Source organism: Lepisma saccharinum, chromosome 24 (genome assembly GCF_977018435.1).
Source record: "Lepisma saccharinum chromosome 24, izLepSacc3.1, whole genome shotgun sequence".
Taxonomy (NCBI): domain Eukaryota; kingdom Metazoa; phylum Arthropoda; class Insecta; order Zygentoma; family Lepismatidae; genus Lepisma; species Lepisma saccharinum.
In genome coordinates, this window is record NC_139252.1 from 43,647,113 (window position 1) to 43,671,708 (window position 24,596).

At 36.8% G+C, this 24,596-nt stretch overlaps 2 protein-coding genes across 4 annotated transcripts in view; one reads left to right on the forward strand and one right to left on the reverse strand.

The window, feature by feature from the left end:
* The window catches only part of LOC145978015 (PHD finger protein 14), a 45,687-nt gene extending 26,610 nt beyond the window's left edge, over positions 1-19,077 (reverse strand). For 2 of the 3 annotated variants that reach the window (XM_083110395.1, XM_083110394.1), the window contains exons 1-3: positions 18,999-19,077; positions 16,150-16,308; positions 14,277-14,419 (exon numbers count right to left, since the gene is read on the reverse strand). In XM_083110395.1, the coding sequence (XP_082966521.1) occupies positions 14,277-14,419; positions 16,150-16,308; positions 18,999-19,050 (354 nt within the window). In that variant the 5' untranslated portion in view covers positions 19,051-19,077. Of the gene's footprint in view, positions 1-14,276; positions 14,420-16,149; positions 16,309-18,690; positions 18,823-18,998 lie in introns of those variants that run through there. The other variant, XM_083110396.1, reaches the window with a different exon arrangement.
* LOC145978405 (uncharacterized) lies at positions 434-9,776 on the forward strand. The gene is made up of 5 exons (XM_083111025.1): positions 434-709; positions 2,474-2,646; positions 3,140-3,561; positions 4,522-4,696; positions 8,507-9,776. The coding sequence occupies exons 1-5, from the start codon at positions 440-442 to the stop codon at positions 9,774-9,776; spliced, it is 2,310 nt and encodes a 769-aa protein (XP_082967151.1). The 5' UTR covers positions 434-439.
* Positions 19,078-24,596: the final 5,519 nt, after the last annotated feature.

Consider the following 24,596-nt stretch of genomic DNA (forward strand, 5'->3'; position numbering starts at 1 on the left):
GATTTTGGCAGAAGGTTATTTTGTTTGTGGTCGCTCTATTCAGAAAAATAGCTCAAGGTATGTACTTTCAGAGTAAAAAGGTTTTGTTCAATTAACTTTTCATTCCCTTTTTTTTTTTTTTTTTTTTTTTTACAGAACGTATACTATCTTCTGGACATGCCTTACATTATTTCTAAATATATCTTGGATTTTCTTATGAATGAATTTACCAAAAATATGATTTGAATTCTTAGTTCTGCAACAAGGTTGTAGATTGACATAGAATTGGTATTTGTAATTTAATTAATTAAGGTGACTTTGTATCTTTTAACTATTACAACAATAAGGACTGTTAAAAATTTGAACAATAGAAATTCAAAATCTGTTCCCTTGGTAACAACATAACTTTTCTTTAAAAAAAAAATGCAACAAATTTCCGTACCGAAAATATGAACACAAAATGGCTCAAGTGAGCATATCCTTTCTCTTAGGGTTTTCAGTTTCACACAGCAAAGAAACAAGTAAGGACAAGCCAAAGCAAAAAGGCAAGAAGGGGAAGAAGGAAAAGGCGAAAGCAGAGGAATGTGAAGAAAAATCGGAACAGCCCAAAGACAATTCCATCATAAGAGCAACGGGTGCTCCCAAAACATGTTGCCACATTACTTACAGCCTCCTTCCAGATAGATTGGATGCTGTGGTGGATGTCGCATACTGGGAAGATGTTGCCAAGGTAATAGTGTTTTACTTTGAACATGAAAAGCTTGTGTAGCATCCGCAATGAATGCAACATGAAAGTATAACCAGTGCTCTGTCAAAAAAGCAGTACGAGAAATTTTAATGAATGGGTAAAATGAGTTTGATTAATTTAGATTTCTGTGGTTATGTTGTCAAAATAGGTAAATAGATTTTCATTACACTAGGTTGGTTAGGTTCTTGTAAGGCAGGTGGGATTATGTTCATACTTTGGTTAGGTTGGAATATATTCATGCTACATTAAGTTTAATGGATGAAATCAGTTAACAACTTCCCCCACAATTCACTGAGCCATATTTCGGGAAAACATACCAGATTCTTAATTTACTTACGTGAAATTTTAAAAAATTTCGCACTTCCGAGTTTCTAAATTTCACATAAGTAATTTTAAACCGCGTTTACCGCAACCATCATGAATACCAGATTCTGTCTTGAAAGCATGCCAGGTACGAAGCATTGTGTGTACGGTCTTTGCCAAAGTGATTCAAGGTATGATTATCGTGAGGACTGTGTACTTTTTACCTTTTCCGAAGCCAGACACAAACCACAAAAAGTGTGTAAAGGGATGAAATGCAAATTTTCTTGCTGTGAGATGGCTTCTCACACGCTTTCCTCAAACACATGTGAATCTGTTTGCTGGATTTTTTCCCAGAGTGCACTGTGTGATGATGTCAAATTGAATATCATTCACTTCTGGCTGATGACAATGAGGATGAGTTATGATTATATAAAATTAATGAGGGGATAATCACAAACAATAAAAAGAGCCCGGACTTGTAATTGAACCTGTAATTTTTGCTGCCAAGATCGAAAATTTTCAACTTAATGCACTCAGCCACTGAGGTGGCTGCACTAACCAAGTTGTCTAAGCTAACAGGTTTGGGAGTCCAGCATACAAGAACCCTTCCTCAATTTGTAGGGAAGTAATTATTTTGCTGAAATAATTCTTGAAGCACTACTGGCGGTGAATGACGATGGAATTATCTTGGGATATCTACCACACTAATTCTGAGTATGCTTTCAAGAGCAAATGTCACTCTCATTTTCAAATGTTTAAATGCACTTTGAAATGCTATGAAGGTGTGTTTCGCCTACATCACAGACTGTTGCATTGGGGCTTCGAGTAGCCATGATGGAGGCAAGTTCTTATAAACATATGGAATTTAAGTGGCGGGTGGGAGATTTAAACCTTGTTTACGATCGTACATTGTGTAGTATTCAGTTGTTCAGACGATAGCTCACATTATTTCACGATATTTCTTTGCAAACGACAAACAAAATTGGCAATGAACATTGCATCTGTGTGAATCTTGACATCACATGAAACACACCTATTCTCCATTTCCCATTATTTTTAAAAGACACCACAGAACCTAACTTCCTAATCTAACAACCACTGCAACAAAAATGAAATACTTTTCATATCACGTATCTTGTAATTTAAAAAATATAAATAAATTGTATGTCTGCCAAGTATATCTGTTAAAACATACATTTTTTTTTAAATGCAAATATTCACTGAACCAATGGAAAGGCTTTAAAGCCATACAACCCTTCCCCTACACAAGTAAGTGTACTTCTGTATAGAAAGTCTGATAAAAGCAGGGATAGCAACACATGACACACATTACTTGATAAAAGCCATTTGGCACCACTGTGTTTTGGTTTATTATTTATTACATTGCAAAGGTTATAGAATCATGATTGCTTGTAAAGACTTATTCTTTCCTCCACTTCCCAGGTTTACTGTTTGGGAACTTCTGCAGCTTTGCAATGTAAAAAGACTGAAAAAATTTCATGGGCTGCATTCACCGTAACGCACACAATGCATTTATCTACAACGGATATTATCAACTTGGTATCTCACAAAATCATGTTTGCGATGTCAAATAATGCAACTGACATATCCAGTAGGTAAGTAGATAACATTACTATTCTAATGTTAATTCTTGGATATGTTAAAGCAAAACTCTAAGTAGCTTGATGCATACAACTGGAATGGAATTCTTACACACTAATATTAATCAATATTTTGAATAACATTTAAGTGTTACACAATTAAAGCATTAGTTTTGGTAACAATGGTAACCAGAAAGAGTATCGGCTTAGCTCTTTTAACAATGGTAACTTGGAGAAAGAACTTGAAATATATGATTTCAAACCATAAAAATTTCATAGAATATAATGTAAATTCTTCCCGAAGTCAATTTTCTTTTTCAAAAAATCAAACAAGTGGATGAAGGGACAAACACAATGATGTAACCATACCTTACTCAGGTTCGAGCCTGGGACCTCCAGTCTCATGGTGACAATGGAGACTGTCTATGGTTCCTCGCAATCATTAATCATAATATTACAGTCTGTGTGCACATGGTGTGTTCTGAAAGCTACTTATTAATATTTTTAGGGCACAAATTGACATAACAAGGATGCCAAAGAAATTTCACGTGCCTCCAGGTATTGAAAAACGACATTTCGTCGAATTGCAGGAAGAACCCCGTGCCAGAAAAACATCTCTTAGCATCGGCAACGGTTTGTCCGGTGCAACAGGACAGGAGAAGACACACAGATGGAAGAGAGTGGTGAGAGACATGGCAGCAATGTTTCGCACCAAGGAGAGCATCACTGCATTGCAAGGAACACCTCTGGAAGCACACTGGCGACAGCTGATACACACGATCAGGAGAATATCCTCCCAGAGTGTTGTTGCGGATGAGGGTGAGCCACCACCCAGAGGGAAGTCAATGGGAAAGAAAGAAAAGAAAAATAGCAAGAAGAAGAAGGACGAAATAGCTCCCACACAGGTTGATGGGGAATCTTTCTTTGTAGGTTAGTATTAATCAATCTAGACTGAACGGGGGAAAAAAAAGAGTAGCACATTGTCCCACATTCTATGTATTTCTTTGGTGATTCTTATCCCACTATAAACTGTGTGCATAGAATTTGTTTGAAAAAGCAAAGCCCTCACACTGTACCTTATGTGCATGAATGTCACTGTTAACTCTTCAACTTCATGATTATGTTTCCTGATGGTGTAGTGGTAATGTCATCTCCTTCTAATCAAGAGGTCCTGAGTTCGATACTCAGAGTAGGCACGTAGTGGTTTGGATCCCACTTAAACTGTTGGTACAGGGCCAATTAGTCTTTCTGTGCAGAAAGCAGACTTACAACAAAAACTCAAACTCATTATCATGTTGCACTATAGTTTAAAACAATGATTCACTGCCACAGATTATTCTCGTACCTTCCATGATGTTGTTTCGACAAGTCTTACAATTATTGCAGCACTGTAAACAGCAATACAATCACTGTATATTCTTATATTAATTAGCATTATTTTCTAAATAAATTATATTTTATACAACGGTTTCAGGTTAAGCAGTCATATTCATTTCACCCCCCCCCCCTTCCCACACACATACATGCACTCGAGTAGCTATATTATTTATTGTTATTTTCCAATAACCAGTGTAATGTATGTATTCATTATCTCACAAGTCTACCCAATTGTGGTCTCTGTTTTACATTCAGGTTCTTTAAATGTTAGTTCACCAAGTGTGCAACTGTTAAGGAACATTAGCACCGTATGTTGACCTAGTATTTATTTGCCACATCTTTCGTCTCTAACCATTGAAGGAAACACTGGAAGAAAATAGCAGACTTGAATGAAAAAATATATTTTTGTCATAACAAACACATCTAGTAATTTCCCTCCCCTGATGCAACTTCGGCCCTTGATTGATACAGATAAAGATCTACAACAAATTAAGAAACATCATTTATTTGCAGATGACAAGCCAATTCAAATTGAACTGAAGCCTAACTCCAATGCGATTGCCTATATTGGTGCAATCATCTCCACCTACAATCTGATGACAGAGAAGCAAGAAAATTTCCTCTGCCCTTTGGTGATCAGGCTGAATTCAATCAAGAACCTTCCAGTCAATATACTTCAGCAAAACAAGTAAGTGAATCCAGTGGGGAAACAGAGCCATGTGCAACAATTACTGGTTGGATCGCAACTAAGGCTTCAATTGTAAGTCAATGTTATTCACAGAAAGGCTAATTGGGACTGGACCTACAGCTCAAAGTGGGACCCGAAAAACTACGTGCCTTCACCAGGTACAGAACCTGGGGCCACTTGACTACAGAGTGATGATGTTACCACTATACCATCAGAGAGCCTGCAACTAAACTGCAGCTGCAAGTTTGTAACTGCCTTAGCAAAGGTGGTTTCTAAATCCAAATTTTGAAAATTAAATCTACTCATAAGTCGTATTAGAACTGGTACCCTTAGTGTCATGGAAGAAATTTTGATGAATATTTATGAAGTACGAGGATGGTTCAATAAAGAATTGCCCTGAAATACTTGTAAGTATTTTCATGTTTTACTACTTCCCTACAAACCCACCATGCAAATTTACATATTTTTCTCCATTTAAGGATAAGGAAATGGATACTAATTTTGAAGAATTCACGATGTTGGTCTTTGAACAACGATTATTGTAGAAATTAGTGTCTCGTCATCAGAAAAGACTTGAATAAATTATTTGAGGGAAACACAATGCCTTGTGGTGTAATATAAGGTTGGGTAGGCATGTGTTGGAAGAGTCTTGATGCAGTCTTGGACTTTTAGACAGCATGCTACTCATAGGCGTGCACACGGGGGTGCAAGGGGGGGGGGGGTCAATTGCCCCCTACTCACGGACATTCGTAGATTTTTTCCATGTAGGGACAAGCAAGATATTTTTCCATGGGGCATATTATCCCGACAGCAGCGTAGCCAGGATTAATCATCTAGGGGTGCTGAGGGGGTGCGGAAAGAAATTTAGGGGGTGCGATGCTGAAAATAAAGAAAACATGAAACACGCATGCAACCTTTCAAAACTGGGAGAGCAAGGTGCCAAAACCTGGAAAGGGGGGGGGGTTTACTTTCCCTTGGTAGATAAGGTTTATCATAGTGCGGGGCAAAAATAGCAAAGAGAGCAAGAGCGGGGAGCAACTGCACCTCTATTCGCCGCCTCTGATTAACCTAAATTACTGACTGACATGAAATTATATGTGTGAAGTATATAACTTAGATTGACATCAATTTTCTCTGCCCCCTTGCCCACCTCCTGGACGTCCATGATGATATGTATTAAGTCTTACAACACGTTGCAGTCTTATTGAACTATGTAGTGAAATACAAAATGAAATTATCCTTGCCTTTAAAAACAATTTTTGAACCTTTTCAATGTAACCAATGGAGGTACATACAAAATACATAGTACATTAATAAGTACCTTCCGTCTGTCACTTCAGGACAAAATGTGAAGTGCACAGCAACTTCGTCTTCATTAAAATCCCTTCTGCCGCACTATCCCAAAGAACTGTAAAATTTCTTCACGAACATTTGGCCTATTCCTAACAGTTTTTGAAAAAAGCATGAAATTGTACGTTTACTAGGCATGTTACGTGGAACAAATACGTATTAACAAGATTACTACCCTTCACGTTACAACTCGCATCAAATACAATTTCCCGAGCATGACCTGCTGATACCAAATGTATATAGAGGATATCTTTGAAAGCAGCTGAAATTTTTGCTTCGGTGCGAGGAAGAACAAGCAGGCGGAAAATAAACTGTTTATCAACAATGCAAAAAAGAAAAAAAAAAACATAACTCACATTAAGCTATAGGCAATTATTGAAAACCAAAAAGATCACTTGAAGAAACAAAAGAGGAAATATTCAAAACAACAATAGTGGCGAAATTAAAAAACAAAAATGAATGCTGATCTTTAGAGGCTGCCGCCAGTACAGGAAAGTATGTCTATTGGAATCTCTTTCAGTGCTTGCCTGTTGCATCAGTACCTAACATTCGGCACTCAATATGTTTCAGTTGAACTTAGGGGATGTGGAAGAAAATTAAGGGGTGCGCAATCACCCCCTCGTGCCCCCTGGCACCGCCCTTGTACCACGATAATAGTGCTGGCCCCTCAAAAAACCACTTGAATTTGAAATTATCGCATTTTTGCGTCCCACCATTATATAATAATTAATGTTAATTACTATGACTGAAATCAAATTATACATGTGAAATATATACTTTTAGGTTGATATTAGTTTTTGAAGAGGGAGGTGTGATCATCCTTGACCCCCCCCCCCCTTGTAGATGTTCCATGCCTCTACATTATTATACTTTCACCTAGAAATTTAGTGTAGAGGAATCTTAGGAAGGGGGTGCAGTGGCTCAACCACAAGGGGGCAGAGGGGCATTGCCATATCTAACCTTGGACGGAAATCAATTCTGGGGGGGGGGCAAACATTGAAGTAAGAGAAAGCAAGACTAGCAGGACAAAAGGATACGCAAAATGGAATTAGTTTTCACATCTTTCTTGCATCATTTCTTCCAAGACGGCCAGGAGCACCTGCAGAGGGACAATCGCTCCCTCGACTTCAAATTTTATACAAACAAAAATGCATTTTGTTAAATTTCCTTGCTCGGTTTGCTCGCAATATCTGCTTTTATTAGTCCTGTCAAGTTCATAGACGTAGCTAGGGGGCAGCAGGAGTTATCCCTTGATGCCAAACAATCTGAATGAAAAAAATTGTAAAAGAGAATGCCATGGCATCCTGTGAAATTTTTTGCACCATATTAAATCAATACTGTTCTCAATTTGCAAAGATTTGGATCGAAAAATTTTCTTGCTCGCAATTTATTTTCTGTACTGCATTGTGAATTATCAGAGAGAAGTAAGAACAATTAAGTACTTCAGACAGTTGCTGCTATACAGTTTGGTTTGGAGGAAAAGGAGCATGCACATTTCAGAGACAATTTATATCATTTTTGCTGTTGGTTTGTTATGAGGCAGATTAATTGATTATGTTTATGTATATATATACACACACACATATACCCATCAATCCACAAAACTAAAACAGTGAGATAAAATGAGGTTTTTCTTTCCCGGCTGAACTTTCAAGGATTTTGCCCCCCCTAATCAGAGGGTCTGCGCACGCCTATGATGCTACTTGCTCACAAATTATGCTCCATAGAAGAATAACTAAAACACAACGAAGGGTTGAACATTTCTAGTTTTAGTACAAAGATGTGTATATGTTATACTTCACATAAAATATCATGTCTCTACAATTAAAAGTGAAAGAGGAGAGAATCAACCTCAATACGTAGAAGATGGGAGAGGGCCTATATATCGACCATGAATGCAACCACACCCCCAGGCCTGAACAAGGCCACCCAGTAACGCCCATCATCCCCAATCCTCACCCTCACCACCACCTTCCCCCTCCCCCACCACTCACAGTTTTCCACAAGCCTTGCGAAAGAACCACCTATATTTTTTGTGGCACTGTCAACACTTTTTTTTTTCTGGACCTGGCAACACTGCAGGTCATGCTAACTCTTCGTTCTTCTCACAAAGTTCTACAATGTTTCTCTACTCCTAAAGATGTGACATACCTTCACGAAAATTTGAAGTTTTTCTGCGTCTCTCCTCTTTCACTTTTTATTTAGCCCTTGTGGCCCTCCTTCCTTTTATCCAATGTCTCTACAATATGTGGACGTAGGACAGGGCCGTTATTTATTGAACCACCCTAATATGTGAGAGGTGGTGACTGGAGTGAAATCTAAAGAACTTATTCAAAGAAACCTTTATGAACCTTTGCACACTATGATTACAATTCCCCCCTTATTGTAGATCTTTGCTCACTTTGAAATAGAAATTCTTTACATGCAAAAACCAAAACAATTTTCTTCTCTTACTTTCAGTATTTCTGAAATTTATGCTGCATACAAAATCATGAACTTCAATGATACGGTTACAAAATGCAAACCGTGCACTCAAGAAATTGTGTTCAATAGTGACCATGTGATGCTTACATTCAAATGTAATTGCATTGATTTCATGGAATTTCTTCAAACTGGTCAATTAGCAGTACAAATATTTGGCAAAAAGGCCCCACTGATCTCTGAAGACAGCTCTGATTCTGTCAGCAAAAAGAAGCAGAAAGGAGGAGACAAGGGCAAAGATGCCAAGAAAGAAAAACCACAGAAACCAAAAGGATCGCAGAAGGGATCGAAGAAAAAGGATAAGAAAAAGCAAGATTTAGAGGAAAAAGATACTAGCATTCAACAACCGATGGCCACACTTTTGGGTGTTGCTGAATTTGATTTGTCCGAGCTCCTTGTCTATCGGAAAGGGGTTGAAATGATATCCAGAATCAAAAATCCCAATTCTTTAAAGCAACAAGACCCATTTCCGAGAGTAAGCGACAACGTAACTGCATCAGAATCAAACATACTCAGCACCTCAACACTAATTCAACATGAAACAGTACTAGAGATATTCGTTCGACTCCGAAAGCCACCAGACATACTACCCATAAAGGCTTTGTATTCCAAATTAATTTACAACAAAATACTTCTTGTTCTCTCCGATACAGAAATCATACAAAACGTAATGTGCAAAATATTAGCTACCAATGCAAGTATTCTCGGAAAACTGCTGTTTCCGATCAACTACATGCACAATAACAAAGAAACACAAGCACCCACACTGCAGTTAGATTTCCAGAAAACCAAACGCCACACAGCGACTGGATACATATTTGAAAATAACACAAAGACACTAATATTTGTAGAAGGGCTCAGCGAAGGTATTATTTACGAAATATGGAAAGATTTTAAAGACCTATCGCCCTCGCAAGGTTACATACTGTATAACAGTGACCTGATATTTGCTTCCCGCATGTATGAGCCATTTCTTGCATATGGCGGTTTTTACACAATCACTCTTAAAACTCCAATGGATATTCTCCTAGCAAAGTCGCGATTCTATATACAGGGAATGGTTCCAGGGCAATGCTGGAAAGCCACTCAGTTGCTTGACGCACTTCTCAGCTGCAAAACAATGGAAGAAGTATGCAAAGGTAGGTACTTGCCCTCCCCCTCTCAGCTGATCAGTCTTGATCTCGAGTTTGGCACACCCATGCACTGGTTACCATATTCTCAGACAATTGTAGTGAAAACAGCTATTTGAAAATAAATTGCATATTTCCTACAACTCTACCTCATATTTCAATTATTAATAATTATATACTGGAGTAAATAATAATGATGTCTAATAATAGTAATAAATTTGCTGACTGATTGATTGATGTGCTTTATTTTACTTCGCTTCTTGTGTCATTTTTGGCTAATTTACGACGATTAATAAAATAATAAAATTGCTGATTACGTTAGCATATGTTAGCAATGTTCCAAATGATTATATTGTAACTTCCAATAAAATTTAAACTACTATAATTAGACGTAAGCGAGTTAATAACTCTTCCGCAAAACTTACTTGTAGAGGTTCTATTAATTTCCGTGCTTTCGAGTGAAGCAACGGGTTCCCAAGAGGATGGTGGCAAAGTTATTAACTCGCTTACGTCTAATTATTATCAACTGCAACTTTCATTCCCCAAACATAAATAAATTATCATTTTAGAATAACTTTACAGTGTGAGCGTTTATTTAACTGTGTTAGAAAAATCAGTTACTAAAAATCAGTTACCAACACAGAATCAATTACAATTTACTACTTTATTATTTGAAATAAAGGGCTGATTCAGCAGCTCAGTTGGTAGAGCAATGACATGGTATGCTGGAAACCAAGGGGGTCATTCCACAGAATTTCATCACAAGGTGGTTGCTCGACCATTTTTGATTTTCTTCATATTTGGTATGTTGAACCCCTTAGAAAAGAGAAGTCAAAAACAGCTTTTAAATTTTTATAATCTGTTGTGGTTTTTAAGTTACAGGGTGTCGAAAATCGCAAAATCGAGCAATTTCACGAAAAATCAGCTTTTGCAAAATATTTAATATCTTCATAACGAATGAAGATATTTTAAAAATTCCAAGTTTATTGGAATCTGCATATCGTGCAGTACTAAAAAAGTTACATGGTTAAGTTTTGTACTAAAAAGCAACCTATGATCAGTGTATCGGAAATATCAGAACAAATTGTGTAAAATCGCTGAGTTTTGTTTTTTTATTATTATGAAAGGGGGACAGATAACATGTTAATTTTATTTTTATGTTGTAGTAGTATGTTAGTTAATTTACCCTAAAAATAAGCAAGTTGTTAACTGCTTCTGAGATACAAGAGCTTAAATATCGGAAAATTAGCAAAAAGCAGCATTTTGACCCCCCTGTAACTCAAAAGGGGGAGCAGGTAGGATTACCAAATTTTGAAGATGCTTCATATGAGTGAGCATGTTAAAAATCTCAAAATTTGGTGTTGTTATTCAAACTACTTATGGAGATACAGGCATTTTCCTTTATGACATTTCAACGTCAATTCGTTACATTGCTAGAGAAATAAAACTCAAAAAAATTTGTTAAAGTACAAATATTTTTATTTTTTATTCTGCTCTGACACAAAGACAACATATAATACAGATTTCATTAATATTTTAGGTGTTTTTTTTTAATCAGCCAGTTCAATAAGCGCTCATACTCTACAACTTGGGGACTTATCTCAATTTAATAAAATAACCATTTTGTTAAACAAAAAAGAAAATGTGTAATAGGGTTTTTTTTATTGATGAGTAGGTAGGCTTAGTTGTGCAAATGTACAAAATTGTGATAAGCCATAACTAATGGTAAAAACAATGTATATTTCCTCATTAACAAAGTAGGGGGCTATTATTTCATGGTGTTGCATTTAAGCAACTCTCAATTGCTTCACTCATCTCTGGTTGGATGTTATGTACTCTTCCTGTAGGTGCTGTTACCTCTAATGGTGATAAATCCTTCAATGTTTTTTGATTTTACCCACACATAGTCATCCTTGGATAATTTGAAACTTGTACTTGGACCACAAGGATGAAAAAAGTGTACATGGAAGTCCTGTTCATGTTCACATATATCTTTGACGACTCCCAGCCACCACTTTCCATCATAAATACATGCCACATGGCTGCCTATTTTAACAGACTCAAATAATACATTGCAACCACAGTCTTCCTCAATAGAAATTCTCATATCTTCAAAGTTTGCAGAAAATTATGTCTGACGGACTCTGATAGTGGTCTTATTAGCAGGGACAAAACTGTGGAAACCTCGAGTATGCTTTATTGTAATTGATGAATGAAATCTTTCAGCTAAGAATTCAGCTGTTTCTTCAACCTTTTCTTTAATAACATATGAATATTTTACCCCTGGTATATTATCTCTGCAGAAAGTAAACATTTCTTTTGGTGTTGCAGAAGCTTGCGTTTGTGATATCGGCATCATTTTCCTTTTTAAAATACAGAACAAATGGATGAACTGTAGCCTGAGCATTTACCCAATGGTAAGATTGAATCTCATCCTTAAGGATGAAGGTGAAGTTCTCAGCGAAGTCTCCTTGTACTATGCATTCATGTGGTTTGAGATTACTTTTTCTGTCTTTTATGTACTGTGACTGCCTCTTAGCAATATAATGATGCATTCTAAGTTTCATAATCTTGTTTATCCGACATAGACAGTAGCTCACAACGTTCAGTTGTGGTCCACTGTTTGTAGTTAACAGGTGAATCAAGCAGTTCATTGTCAACATCTATGGCTTCACGCAGGTACTGGTGGAACAACTCAGTCCCTGGACAATTAGGACAACCACGAAGCATACAGTCTTCATTCTCTATACTGCATTATCTTGTTATTGCTGCTGTTAATGTGAGTCAATGTGTGATATTATTTCTTAAAAATCCATCCTCTAAGGTGTGAACATTATTTTTAGAATTTTTCCTGTTTCTTATACCAGGAGGCATATGACGAATTGACGTTGAAATGTCATAAAGGAAAATGCCTGTATCTCTATAAGTAGTTTTGAATAACAACACCAAATTTTTAGATTTTTAACATGCTCACTCATATGAAGCAACTTCAAAATTTGGTAATCCTACCTGGTCCCCCTTTTGAGTTACAGGGGGGTCAAAATGCTGTTTTTTGCTAATTTTCCGATATTTAAGCTCTTGTATCTCAGAAAGGGGAGCAGTTAACAACTTGCTTATTTTTAGGGTAAATTAACTAACATACTACTACAACATAAAAATAAAATTAACATGTTATCTGTCCCCTTTTAATAATAAAAAATAAAAAAACTCAGCGATTTTACACAATTTGTTCTGATATTTCCAATACACTGATCATAGGTTGTTTTTTGTTACAAAAGTTAACCATGTAACTTTTTTAGTACTGCAAGATATGCAGATTCCAATAAACTTGGAATTTTTAAAATATCTTCATTCGTTATGAAGATATTAAATATGTTGCAAAAGCTGATTTTTTGTGAAATTGCGCAATTTTGCGATTTTCGACACCCTGAAACTTAAAAACCATAACAGATAAAAAAAATTTGAAACCTGTTTTTGACTTCTCTTTTCCAAGGGGTTCAACATACCAAATATGAAGAAAATCAAAAATTGTCGAGCAACCATTTTTATTTTTTTGTGATGAAATTCTGTGGAATGACCCAAGGAGTGTTGGTCGAGCCTGCATTTTGATTCTTCTTTATTAACATGAGTGCAAAACACAGACACAACCCAAGAATTACAATTTCAGATGCAGTATAATTCCATGAGCTATAAATCTTGATACAGTGAACAAGATGATTCCATCATGAGGAAGAAGGATTCATATCATGTAATCATATTCTTTTCTTGAAACTACATTTAAATGAGCAGTTCCCAGGGAATTAATTTCAATTCGTTATGATGCGAATCAGTTAGATCTTCAAGAACCAAACAACATTTTTTGCAACTAGATCCAGGCTGAAAGCAGCCTCTATCTACATCAACAGGATAGGGTAAAGTAGGGTGAGGGTTAGGGTAAAGTTGATGATCACATCATCTCCACTCTAGCAGGGAGCGAGTGGGTCCCTACTTCGAAACCCTATGTGCCTTCATGGCATAGTGCAATGAAGAGAAGAGATGGATTTAGCTTTTAGCTCCACCTATAGCTGGAATATCTATACTAGGATTTAACCATTAAATTGTGCAACGCGAAAATACGAAATTTCATCTATACTTTTGTTAGGTTTGAAGTTACAGTTATCAGACATTTCCAGATTTCTACACGAAAAAAAAAACACTACCTCCAGCAACTACTATATACATTTTGAATAGCGCTGAGCCGATACCGATGTATTAGTATCGGCCGATACCAGTGGTATCAGTATCAGAAAGTATTGGTTGGAATTCACTTGCCACCCAACACTTTCGTGAATTTAATTTATCCTGATAATTATGCAAATTCAAACTTTATTTTTATTTTGCACAAAAAACTATATTTTGTGATTACATAATATATATTTCTAATATTCTGATGCAATTCTTGAATATCCTAAAGCAAATTCCTTGAAAAATTGATGCATTAAATGGAAGATAATATTTACACACTAATATTGATCAATATTTTGAACAAATTTTAATTATTGCAATTTTCAAGTATCGGTGGGAATCTGTATCGGTTCAAAGTGATATCGGCTCAGCCCTAATTCTGAATGAAAGCTTACTTGTTTCTTTGACTCTGCCTGTCGCTGTTTCGCCTGCTCGATCACATCTCCAACAGTTTTGACTGACGATGGAAGCACCACTTTGGTTTCAGAGTCATCATCATCATCGTCGTCGTCATCGTCGTCATCATCGTCGTCGTCGTCTGCAAAATACAAATATATTTCTTTTATAAATAAAGCCATTACAAATATTCTTAGACAAAAACATCACAGAATCACACTCAATGAATAAAACAAATTCACCAATGTGCGGTATATGTGTACTAAATGTCCAATAATTAATTCTGGATGCTATCACAGAATTAAATTACACAAGATGCAAAGGCAATGTTAACTAACCAAAGTTCAAATCAAAATAATTTTGCTTAAGACCATGCAGATGTGTGAAAATAAGGAATGTGCTGGTATGTTAAGGAGATACAATCAAATCTAAACAGTGAAAATAATGTGTGCGCATCTGGTAACCTGTACTACCTGTGGCTGCTACTGAGGTTTTCAGCTAATCACACGATTCATACTTCAGATTCATATTTCACATTTAGCGTAAGAAGTGCCTAATGAAATTAACAGGAAAGAGCAGAAATATAACAATGCACAATATATATTATCAACAGAAAAAAAATACACTTTTGGTAAAATTAAAGATCAAAGGCCACATTGCCAGACCTTGCTATCAAACATTCGTTATTTTCGTGGATTGCCTATTCGGTAAAAATTTACTATTACACAAGCACCTGTGAATTCTTAGTTTCGTCACATTTAACATTCATACTTACCTATCTGCTTCGCGGAACATTCTTTAAGGTGTATTCGCATTTTTTTGATGAAAGTAATGTCAATTTTTCACATTACGAGTACTTCTTTATTTGCGTTGTCTCGCTTGCGTATGACACAGAATGGCACATACACCTTCGTACATAATCGCGCGCCGTGCTTGTGTTTTGTCGATTTTCATTCGTTATCCAGTGTTTCCAACCTTCGTAACCCAAAAAACACTCGTGAAGAAAGGTGATGTAACTTTTTTTTTTCACAATCTTTTTTTTTACTTCTTCACATTGTTTTACGAACAAAATTTTAACTATGCTTGCCTAACCTAACCTTGCCGGAAATGGTTCGTGGGGCTATCCGTGAATGGTTTTTGGGGCTATCCGTCAATGGTTTGAACACGACACGTCATGTTCGTATTTTTGGTTGGAAACAAAGAAGGTTGGGAACACTGCATTACAATGAACATCAGAAAACACAAGCACAACGCGTGATGATCTACGAAGGTATACGCGCCAAAGGCTATTGTCCGTCGGAAAATTAATTTTCAACAAAAAACATGAATTTCTGCTATGATACATTCCCACATGACAGAAAACACCTTCCAGATGTTAGACAATGCTACAGGAACTTATTACCGTAAGTAGTTTCTTGTGTAAAAATTAAGAAATCTGTTTGTGGAATAGTAAATGAGTACCACCTATTCACCTAACATTACATTTTTGCTACTGGTTGAACAATAGTTAATGATTATTTCTTGTTTAGCTTGCATGCTAAATTGTGTCAATTTGTCCAAAGTTGGCTCGTGATTAGTCAAGTAGCAGAAAAGTGATGTAACCTAACTAAATTATTCAAATTCAATAGGCCTAACGTTGTTGCTCGAAGCATATGGACCACAGATCTCTTAACTCAGTAAATTAAATAAAAAATTGGAAGGGAGCAAAGTTGAAAGTTGGTATGATTTGGCATTGAATGAGACAGAAATGGAAAATAACCCAATACCTAATGTAATAGTGTATTTAACAGGGCAGATTATCATAGTTCTAATACACAGGATGGCAAAGTGGAGCAAAGTGGAGCATGGTATACACCATTAGGTTTTGCTTACCGTGTGCGTATCCATCCTCATCAGAATCAATTGAGTCATCATCAGTTTCCTCGTGATCTTCTATCCGGAAATCACTGTCATCTGAGCTCTCCCCCAAATCAAAGTCCAGAAGCGACTGCTGTACTGGTTTCACCCGCCGCTTCTTGGGATCTCGTTCAACTGTGAAAAAAACATATATATAAGTATTTTAATTTTAAACTTAACACCAGGGGTTGCGCGGTGTTATATATATATTTTCATGTGCTACTGCAGTTTAACAACACTCTTGACACTGACACATCTCCCAGTGTACCTTCCTGGAACCGTCCAGGAACTATGATCGTTTAACCTAACAACGAATGTATTTAGCAATGTAACACATCTTCACAAACCACGCACGTGAAGTAGATGACAGTAGCAGTACGGATCCAAGACAGTAAACAAATGGCTGCTTGCAAAAAAAAAAAATCATACAGGAGTGTATGGAATGGAAAAATCGTTCTCCACACAAGATATAATAAATAATCACTACAACTTTTGTGTTTGTGTTAATAGATATGAATAGAAATTGAACCATGTAAAAAATGCCTGTGTACCATGATCAATTCTGAATTAAACAATCGGAACTTGGACCAATATCTCCACAATTGTTTCTGAGCCTTAAAGACAAGGCTTCCATGGTTTCATTTACCCATTCCAAGCTTTCTAAATTTACTCCTCCCATATCTGCTTGAAAAAAGAAAAACTTTGTGATGCAACAGTCCTCTGAAGGTTATGGCTGCTAAGCAGCTATACATATTGGGTGATGAGCTGCTGAACAAACTGATTCCATGATTGCTGATATCTAGCTTCTTACACCAGAATCTGCTACTAGTTATTTCAAGTTGATCCTCGATTGTCTTCATGATACTGGGTCAACACAAACATTTTGTGGCTGGAGCTCACACACTCGCACATAGATGACAATGATATCATTCAACTACGCAGAAGTCTACAATGTTCCATTCACACATCTGTCAAATCGTACATGTAGTAATCAGACAAGTTCCTTAGAAAAACTGCAGCATTGCCACTCAAAACATCATTTTGTAATTTTGTTAGGCTGATTTTGAACCATAATAAGGCTGAAAGGTAATACATGGTGTTACAAAGACTCTATATACTACATTAAGTAATCTCAAATAATGTAAATGAGCTGTGTTTTGATACCCACCGGAGGCATATAGTGGTTTGGATTCCACTTTGAAGTGTAGGTCCAGTTCCGATCAGCCTATCTCTGCATAAAAGTGGATTAAAAAGAATGAGCTGTGTAATTGAAAATATAATAATATTTAGCAAAATAAAAAATTTCGACATATGCCGTGCTATACAGTGAGGTAACTTCTTATTCCTATCCCTTACTTTTCATTCTACTTTGCAACACATGAACTTCTAAAAACTACAGTGTACAATTGATTGAGTTGGTGATTTATGTCCACTTTATGCACAGTAAGGCTAATTGGGACTGGACCTGCAGTTTAAAGTGGGATCCGAACCACTATGTGCCTCCACCGGGTATTGAACCCAGGACCCCTTGATTACAAGATACAGTGTACAAGTTAGTGGTTTTGCACATAATATGATTCACTCATTCTTCTTTGTGCATTCTAAAATTCTGCTACAAGTTGTTAAAAATATTAATTATCCTACCATTTATTTGTATTTAATAGTTATACAATGCACAAATAATTTTGAAAACAATGCTGAACTTGCTGATTATGAGACTTTTCACTTATGCATAACAATTTTAATTACTGCACGTGCAATAGAATAAATATTTGGAACGAAATATCGTTGTATGCCAATAACTTGGGTATGACTTAAGATGACCGGACCCCTCTCCGATTTTCTTCATATTTGACATACTTACTAATTGAGGCCTGCTAATGACGAATCTGAAGTTCAAATTTGTCGGAAACGTCTAGAAATTGCAAAATAATTGCGAACCATTGACGCTAGACCCACGAACCATTGATGTGTGGTTAGGTTGGGCAAACATAGTTAAAATTTGGTGTCATGGTAGTATCAGGATCTAGAAATTGTAAAATAATTGTGAACCATTGATGCTAGCCCCACGAACCATTGACGTGTGGTTAGGTTAGTTTCGGTTAGGTTAGGCATACAGTTAAAATTTGGTGTCGAGGTAGTATCAGGAATATATATATTTCCTTGTGAAACAAAAAATCTCGTGAAAATCGACGGTTTCCATTCCGAAAACTAACGCCTTATTTTCGCTTATTACCATTTCAAGACGTTTCCGACAACTTTTAACTTCAGATTCGTGATTAGGATGCCTCAATTAGTGAGTATGCCAAATATGAAGAAAATTGGAGGGGGCTCCGGTCATCTTAAGTCGTTCCATAACTTGTTTAGTAATATGTAAAATAAGCTGATAACTAACTAAAAACGCAGCAAAATAAAAAGATTGAAAACTATTTGTAGTCGCCTCGGTATCAATGATAAACAAAACATGCTATATAATGTTGCTGTAGTAATTACATTAGCTAAAACCTGTGAACTTACAAGATGACATAGTAAACGTCTGTTCAAATTATGTAAATGAAACAAACAAGCTAAACTTCATATTCTCAAATATAATAACAAAGCGCCGGAAGAATGCAAACTTCTGAATCACAGGCGGGGTGGCGATCGCAGCTTTGCAACGCACGCCGACAGGCTTTTGTTTTTCTACCAACCTGCGTCATTAGAAACGCGATTCGATTTATTAACATTAAACGACCACAACACGGAACACAAATCAATATATTTCCCTCTACAAACAAACACAACGGCAGAAAATTTTACCAATTAACAAAATACAATAAACTAACCCATAGTTTTGTACAAAAATCCCACATTATCTGCATGCTTGTCGTCACACATCTCTAGCGTTTCTTCTTGCCTGAGGCAAAATCGACTACTCTGATCAACGACAGATGCTGTATCAATCCTTGATAATTTATGTCATTCGATAAATAAAAAAGGTATGTTCATGTATCTGAAAATAATGAAATAAATAAAAATGAATATCTGTCATCAATAGTAGAAAAATAGGTAAAAATTTCCACTAGACGTTAAATATTTTTTTTTCATACAGTTGTCTCTGGCTCCTTGGAGAATTTCGAAAACCATACTTTATAATATTTACAAGTTATATTTATAATGCGAAATATATCTCCTATGTTACAAAGTATTAGACACATTATCATATAACACACATTTATAGTTTTATACTGAAATACGTTCTTTGCCGTCTTCACACTACAAGAAAAAAAAATGAAATGAAGTACTGTACAATAGAACAGTAACGGGCGTAAACTGGCCTTCATTTCTTGTCCTGTCCCCATACAATTTACTTGCCCCACACACTACACAATATGAAGATTTTGAATACAATAAAATGAGATGATTTTGAATGTTCTTTTAATTACTCTTGTTATCTTTTTTAAATGTAATAGGTAGATTTGTATTCTCGTATTTAGCTTACCAACTCGGAGGAACTGCATAATCTCAATTAATTGTTCATTTTATTTTAGATAATTTTTAGAAGTATGTGCATGAATGGAGGCATTCTGATGGTGAATAAAACCCATCAATCTGGCACACCTTAAGGATTGATGAGAAATCAATAAAAATTCTCTCTCTCTCTCTTTTATCTTGTTCGAGGTCGGCCCATGTTGTTTTTGACGTGCTTTCTTGCTGTTGGGGTTACACACTCAACGGAAAACAGAAACTGTAATGGGTTAGTTCTGAGTCTCGGCCTCGATATGAATATTTCTTTTTGAGTGCTCTTTTAAAAAAAAAATATCATTCATACTCATTGTTACGATTAGCCAACAATTGGCAGAAGAGAGAAGCGAAATAAGAAAAATGCAAATGAAATACAATAAAAAGGACGACGCTTTTAAGTCAGAGAAGTTATTTACAGCATCCCTGCTCACATATTTCCCAATAACACTTGTCTTCTTGTCGCCATTGTCGACCCAAAATATCTCCTAATCGGTGGAATGATTCTATGAAACCAAATAATAAATTTGAGAACAGCTTAAAATATGATAAATAGTGATTGAAGTCTAGTTTATAAACGGTTCACATTTTATTTTGAAAGAGGTGGCATAAGCAAGCCAAGGTAACTTATAAGCAAGCGTTGTAGGCTGGCTTTCTGGTAGATAGTGATTCATGAGACAACTTTTGTCGTTAGAAAGTGCTTTGTCCACAGTGGTGTAGGAACGCGGGTTACAAGGGTACATTGAACCCCCTAAATTTTGGAGAGTAGGAGAACACCCTGTAAATCTTTCGTTTCGAACTGTACCATTCAGAGAATCTCGTTTTTAGTATAGCTTAAACGCAAAAAGTTTAATTTTTCTACATTATTTCCCTATTATTTCCACATTGTACTACTAGATTTGCTCGCAGAAAACTATGAGGAAGTAAAAACTGTTTAAAATGACTGCAAAACGATCTCTTCCGGAATTGTACACATTTTTATAAGGTATTAAGATAACCATAACATTCTGAAAAACGAAGGAATCCAATTTTTTTGTGAATATTGTTTGTTTCTTAGTCTATCGACAGTAGGTTATAAATTTTATTTTCAGAATTTAAAGCTGTTGTGGCCTGTTCTAAAATGGATAAATGGTCTAGTCTGTAGGACGTCTGACTGCCACGCGGAAGTCTCAGGTTCGATTTTCCCGGAGTGGATGATCTAAGGTCGGATTTTTTCCGGCCTTTCCCCGCTCTGGGGCTCACCCAGCCTCAAATCAATAGGTACCTGGGGGCAACGCTGGAGGATGAAGGCGGCCGGAGCGTGGTGCTGATCATATCATCTCCAAAATTGCCGAAATCGAGAATATGTTGTGCCCTACCCCCACATACCTTAAATGTACCTTCATGGCAAGATGCTATACGCACGGGTAATTTTACCTTACCTTACCTTATATATAAGTAGTTGAATAGAGCATAGGATTTGTAGTAAAATCACGTCTATCGTAGGCTCAATCCTCATCCTCACCTGAAGACGAGAGAAGAGACACTCCCTGGGATCGTACTCGTAGTATTAGAATAAGTAACGCCCAATTGACATTGCATGCTTACGTAGAACCATTGTCATTAATATTCAGGGAATTACTAGAAATGTAATAGAAAAATCTGTAGTCCTAAAGTGAAAATTTACTATTTAATTAATAGCGTTTCGATTCGTACCCTTGAACAGTCGTAGTCAATGTGATTTCATGTAACCTACTTGCTTAATTGTTTAATTAAAGTAGGCTGCTTTTATTATCTAATATTCTAGACGAGTTTCATTCTTCGTGTGATCGTAAATACCTTCTTACAGGCTCGAATTAGTACTTTAGTAGGTTAGGTTATTTAATTTATTTAAGCCTTATAATCCCTTACAGCCTGCATATATGTGCATGCAAAGTTCTTAATACGAAAATAATATTACACAGCAATTAAATGAACGGAAATTATTTTATGACTGTAGAGTACGTAAGTTTCAAACGGTAGCTAAAAGTTAATCTACTGTATATCGCTTTATTCCTTTAGTAATGTGAACAGTAAAATTAAATTATGATTTACCTTTGATATGATGTATGTAATATACTGTAATGTAATGATACATAATATTTGAAATATTCTTGGAGGTGGAGACAACATTCTGAATGAATAAGAAAGAACGATTCAATCGGAAAACTAATTATTATGCTTTTAGAGTGCGTTGTGTGTAAATGAATTAACTCGAAAAAGTCCTGCAACGTCACGGAAGTTGGTGTGAGTCCCGTAGTCAAGGCCTCCGGCAAGGATATTTTCTCAGGGGCGCAGCAGTGCTCAGATTCGGGCGTGAGGACATAAAGGAAAGGGGGGTCTCGAGTCGCAAGGAAGCTCTCAGACCCAAGCATCAAGCGAAACGGGGGTTTCACACCAAAGTGACAAGCAACAAAACAACATGGGCCCCTTCAGTCTATAAGAAAGCATTCACTGGGCATGGGTGAAAGAATACTATACACGGTATTGAGAAAACGGCTCAGTCCGAGATACACTTGCAGCTTGTCGTGTCGCTTCGGTTCGAAAGGTTGCACATATTTCTGATGGTTGGTTTCCAACAGTCACGTGCCGCTTTTCGCTTCGGATCGAAAGCTCCCTAATCCTTCAATAGTACAGGGTGAGCATAAAGTCTTTCCATATAAAACTTTTATTGCTAAAGAACTATGCTAGCTACAGATATGCGGTTTGTTGGAAATGGTAGCTTAACTCATAATGTTTTGTTATCAGTACACTTCACTACACTTCGACATGTGGTCCCTTTGTTGTCCTTAGAACGTCTAGGCAATACTCAATTTCTCTCCATGTCTTTGCCAACATCTCTTCCGTCACCGTCTCTATAGCATCCCGTATTCGTGTCTGAAGAGTTTGCATATCAGGAACTGGTGAACTAAACACTGTGTCCTTAACGTAACCCCATAAAAAAGTCAAGAGGGGTTATGTCCGGCGAACACGGTGGCCATGATATGGGACCGTCTCTACCGATCCATCTGTCTGGAAAGGTGTCATGCAAGAACTGGCGAACAGTCTACTCCCAGTGTGGCGGTGCACCATCTTGTTGAAACACTACCCATGGTTGAAATTCCTGTAACTGAGGCGCAACGTAAAAAAATCATAATCAGGGAAAGACTTTATGCTCACCCCGTAGTTCCTTCAACAAACGAACCAGTTCTGTATTTCTAAGTTCGTGTGTGTTTAATTGGCTGCGTTGCAATCAATTTTGAAATCTTACTTGATTTCTTCATTATTAGTATGTACACATCCTGAAGAATGGAAAGCAATGGTTCCTTCTGTGATATTTCTATTCAAGTTTGTGATATTGTGGATATGTACTGTTGTGTGACATTTTGTAGCTTCTCAAATATTTCTTCACGTAATATGTTGTAATATCCTTAAACTACGTGTACACACATTCCTCTATGTTCCCTTTAAGGTGTGTGTGTGTGTGTGTGTGTTATGCTCTGAACCGATACGATACTCACTCTGCCCCCGTCTATGATGGAGAGAAACTAATCTTAACCAATTCCGTCTAAAGTTTTTACTGAATATTAGAATTAAATATTTATTATGATCCGTTCGACATATTGACCTGCTCTCTGCTAGAGTGCTGCCGAAGAGAAAAATTGCGAACACTTTTTGCCTTAAGTTTTCGATCCACGTTAATCCATGATCCCCCTCTATGCATTCGACCTTCTCCCAAGTAATCCCTGTAGAAATTTGGTCGAAAGTGACATTTCGCACGTTCTGGAATGGTTCTTTGGCCAGAAGAGTTGACGTAAATCCCTGTAAATAAGCCTCGCCGTCTACGTTCCTCTGCTTCTTTTGAAGAGCAGTTCTTAACTTTTTCCCTTCTATCGATCCCTGAGACACACGAGTCCCTCTGTTGAGCAGAGTGAGCTTTGCTGGGTCGAATGACACAGCAAGTGCCTCAGCGTATCTGCTTTGTGCACTTTGTCTTGATTACTCGTTCACTTCACAAAATGACCCTTAAAAAGCAAAACCCTTCTTTCTTTTCATCGTGTTCAGCTGAGTCAGGGACAGGAAGACAAAGGGAAGATTGAAAATGCTGGTCTGAGAGGGAGGAAGATGTTGTCAAGATCACGAACCTCGGGGAGGGGACTCGGAAAAGGAATCCTTGATTTTGGTGATGGAATGAAATACATGAAGAGTACACCACTGATTTCAGAGAAGTACGGAGTCCCGTACCAGTAGTGGCGCCAACTTATGTGGGCCCGTGGGGTCCGAACCCATTAAATAATTTGTCGTGTTATTATTATATATTTGTTATAGCTGTTCGTGATGAATCGCTTATTGAAATCAGTAAATAACAGTTTTTTTTTAATGCATTGTTGGTGTGCATTATACCACGATACATGGAAGGGAGGATTTATGAGACCACCCAATGTTTTTCAAATCTTGGCGCTCCTGCGTGCCAGTAAGGAAAATTAAATTATTTGAAATGGTGTGGTGTGAAAGAAAACTTCACCACTCTCTACGTTTCAACTGTAGCTCAGTTACTATTAGAAGTCCTAATGTGATTTTTTGTAAATGAAAGTCTTAATAAATTCCAGGTAACTCATACAATAAAAATGATAAATGGTAGGTTGGCAGATAAGATCCTACAGAGCAAGCCCATGACCATCCAATTTTTCAGATTTTGCAAGTATTTCGAATTTGTCCTTGCTAAAATGAATGGGTTGTTACTTGAAAGAGGCAGGCTCCAGAAGTCTGCAGTCTGTAATATTTACTAAGTTTAGTTTTATAACCATGGCTACCAGTCAGCGCAGTTCATTCTTTTTTCAATCCCTGTTCCCACATTATTCGAACTGCAGTCGTGACGTGATGCGAAAATTGCTTGGTTAACATTCAGACATGTTCTTCATTGC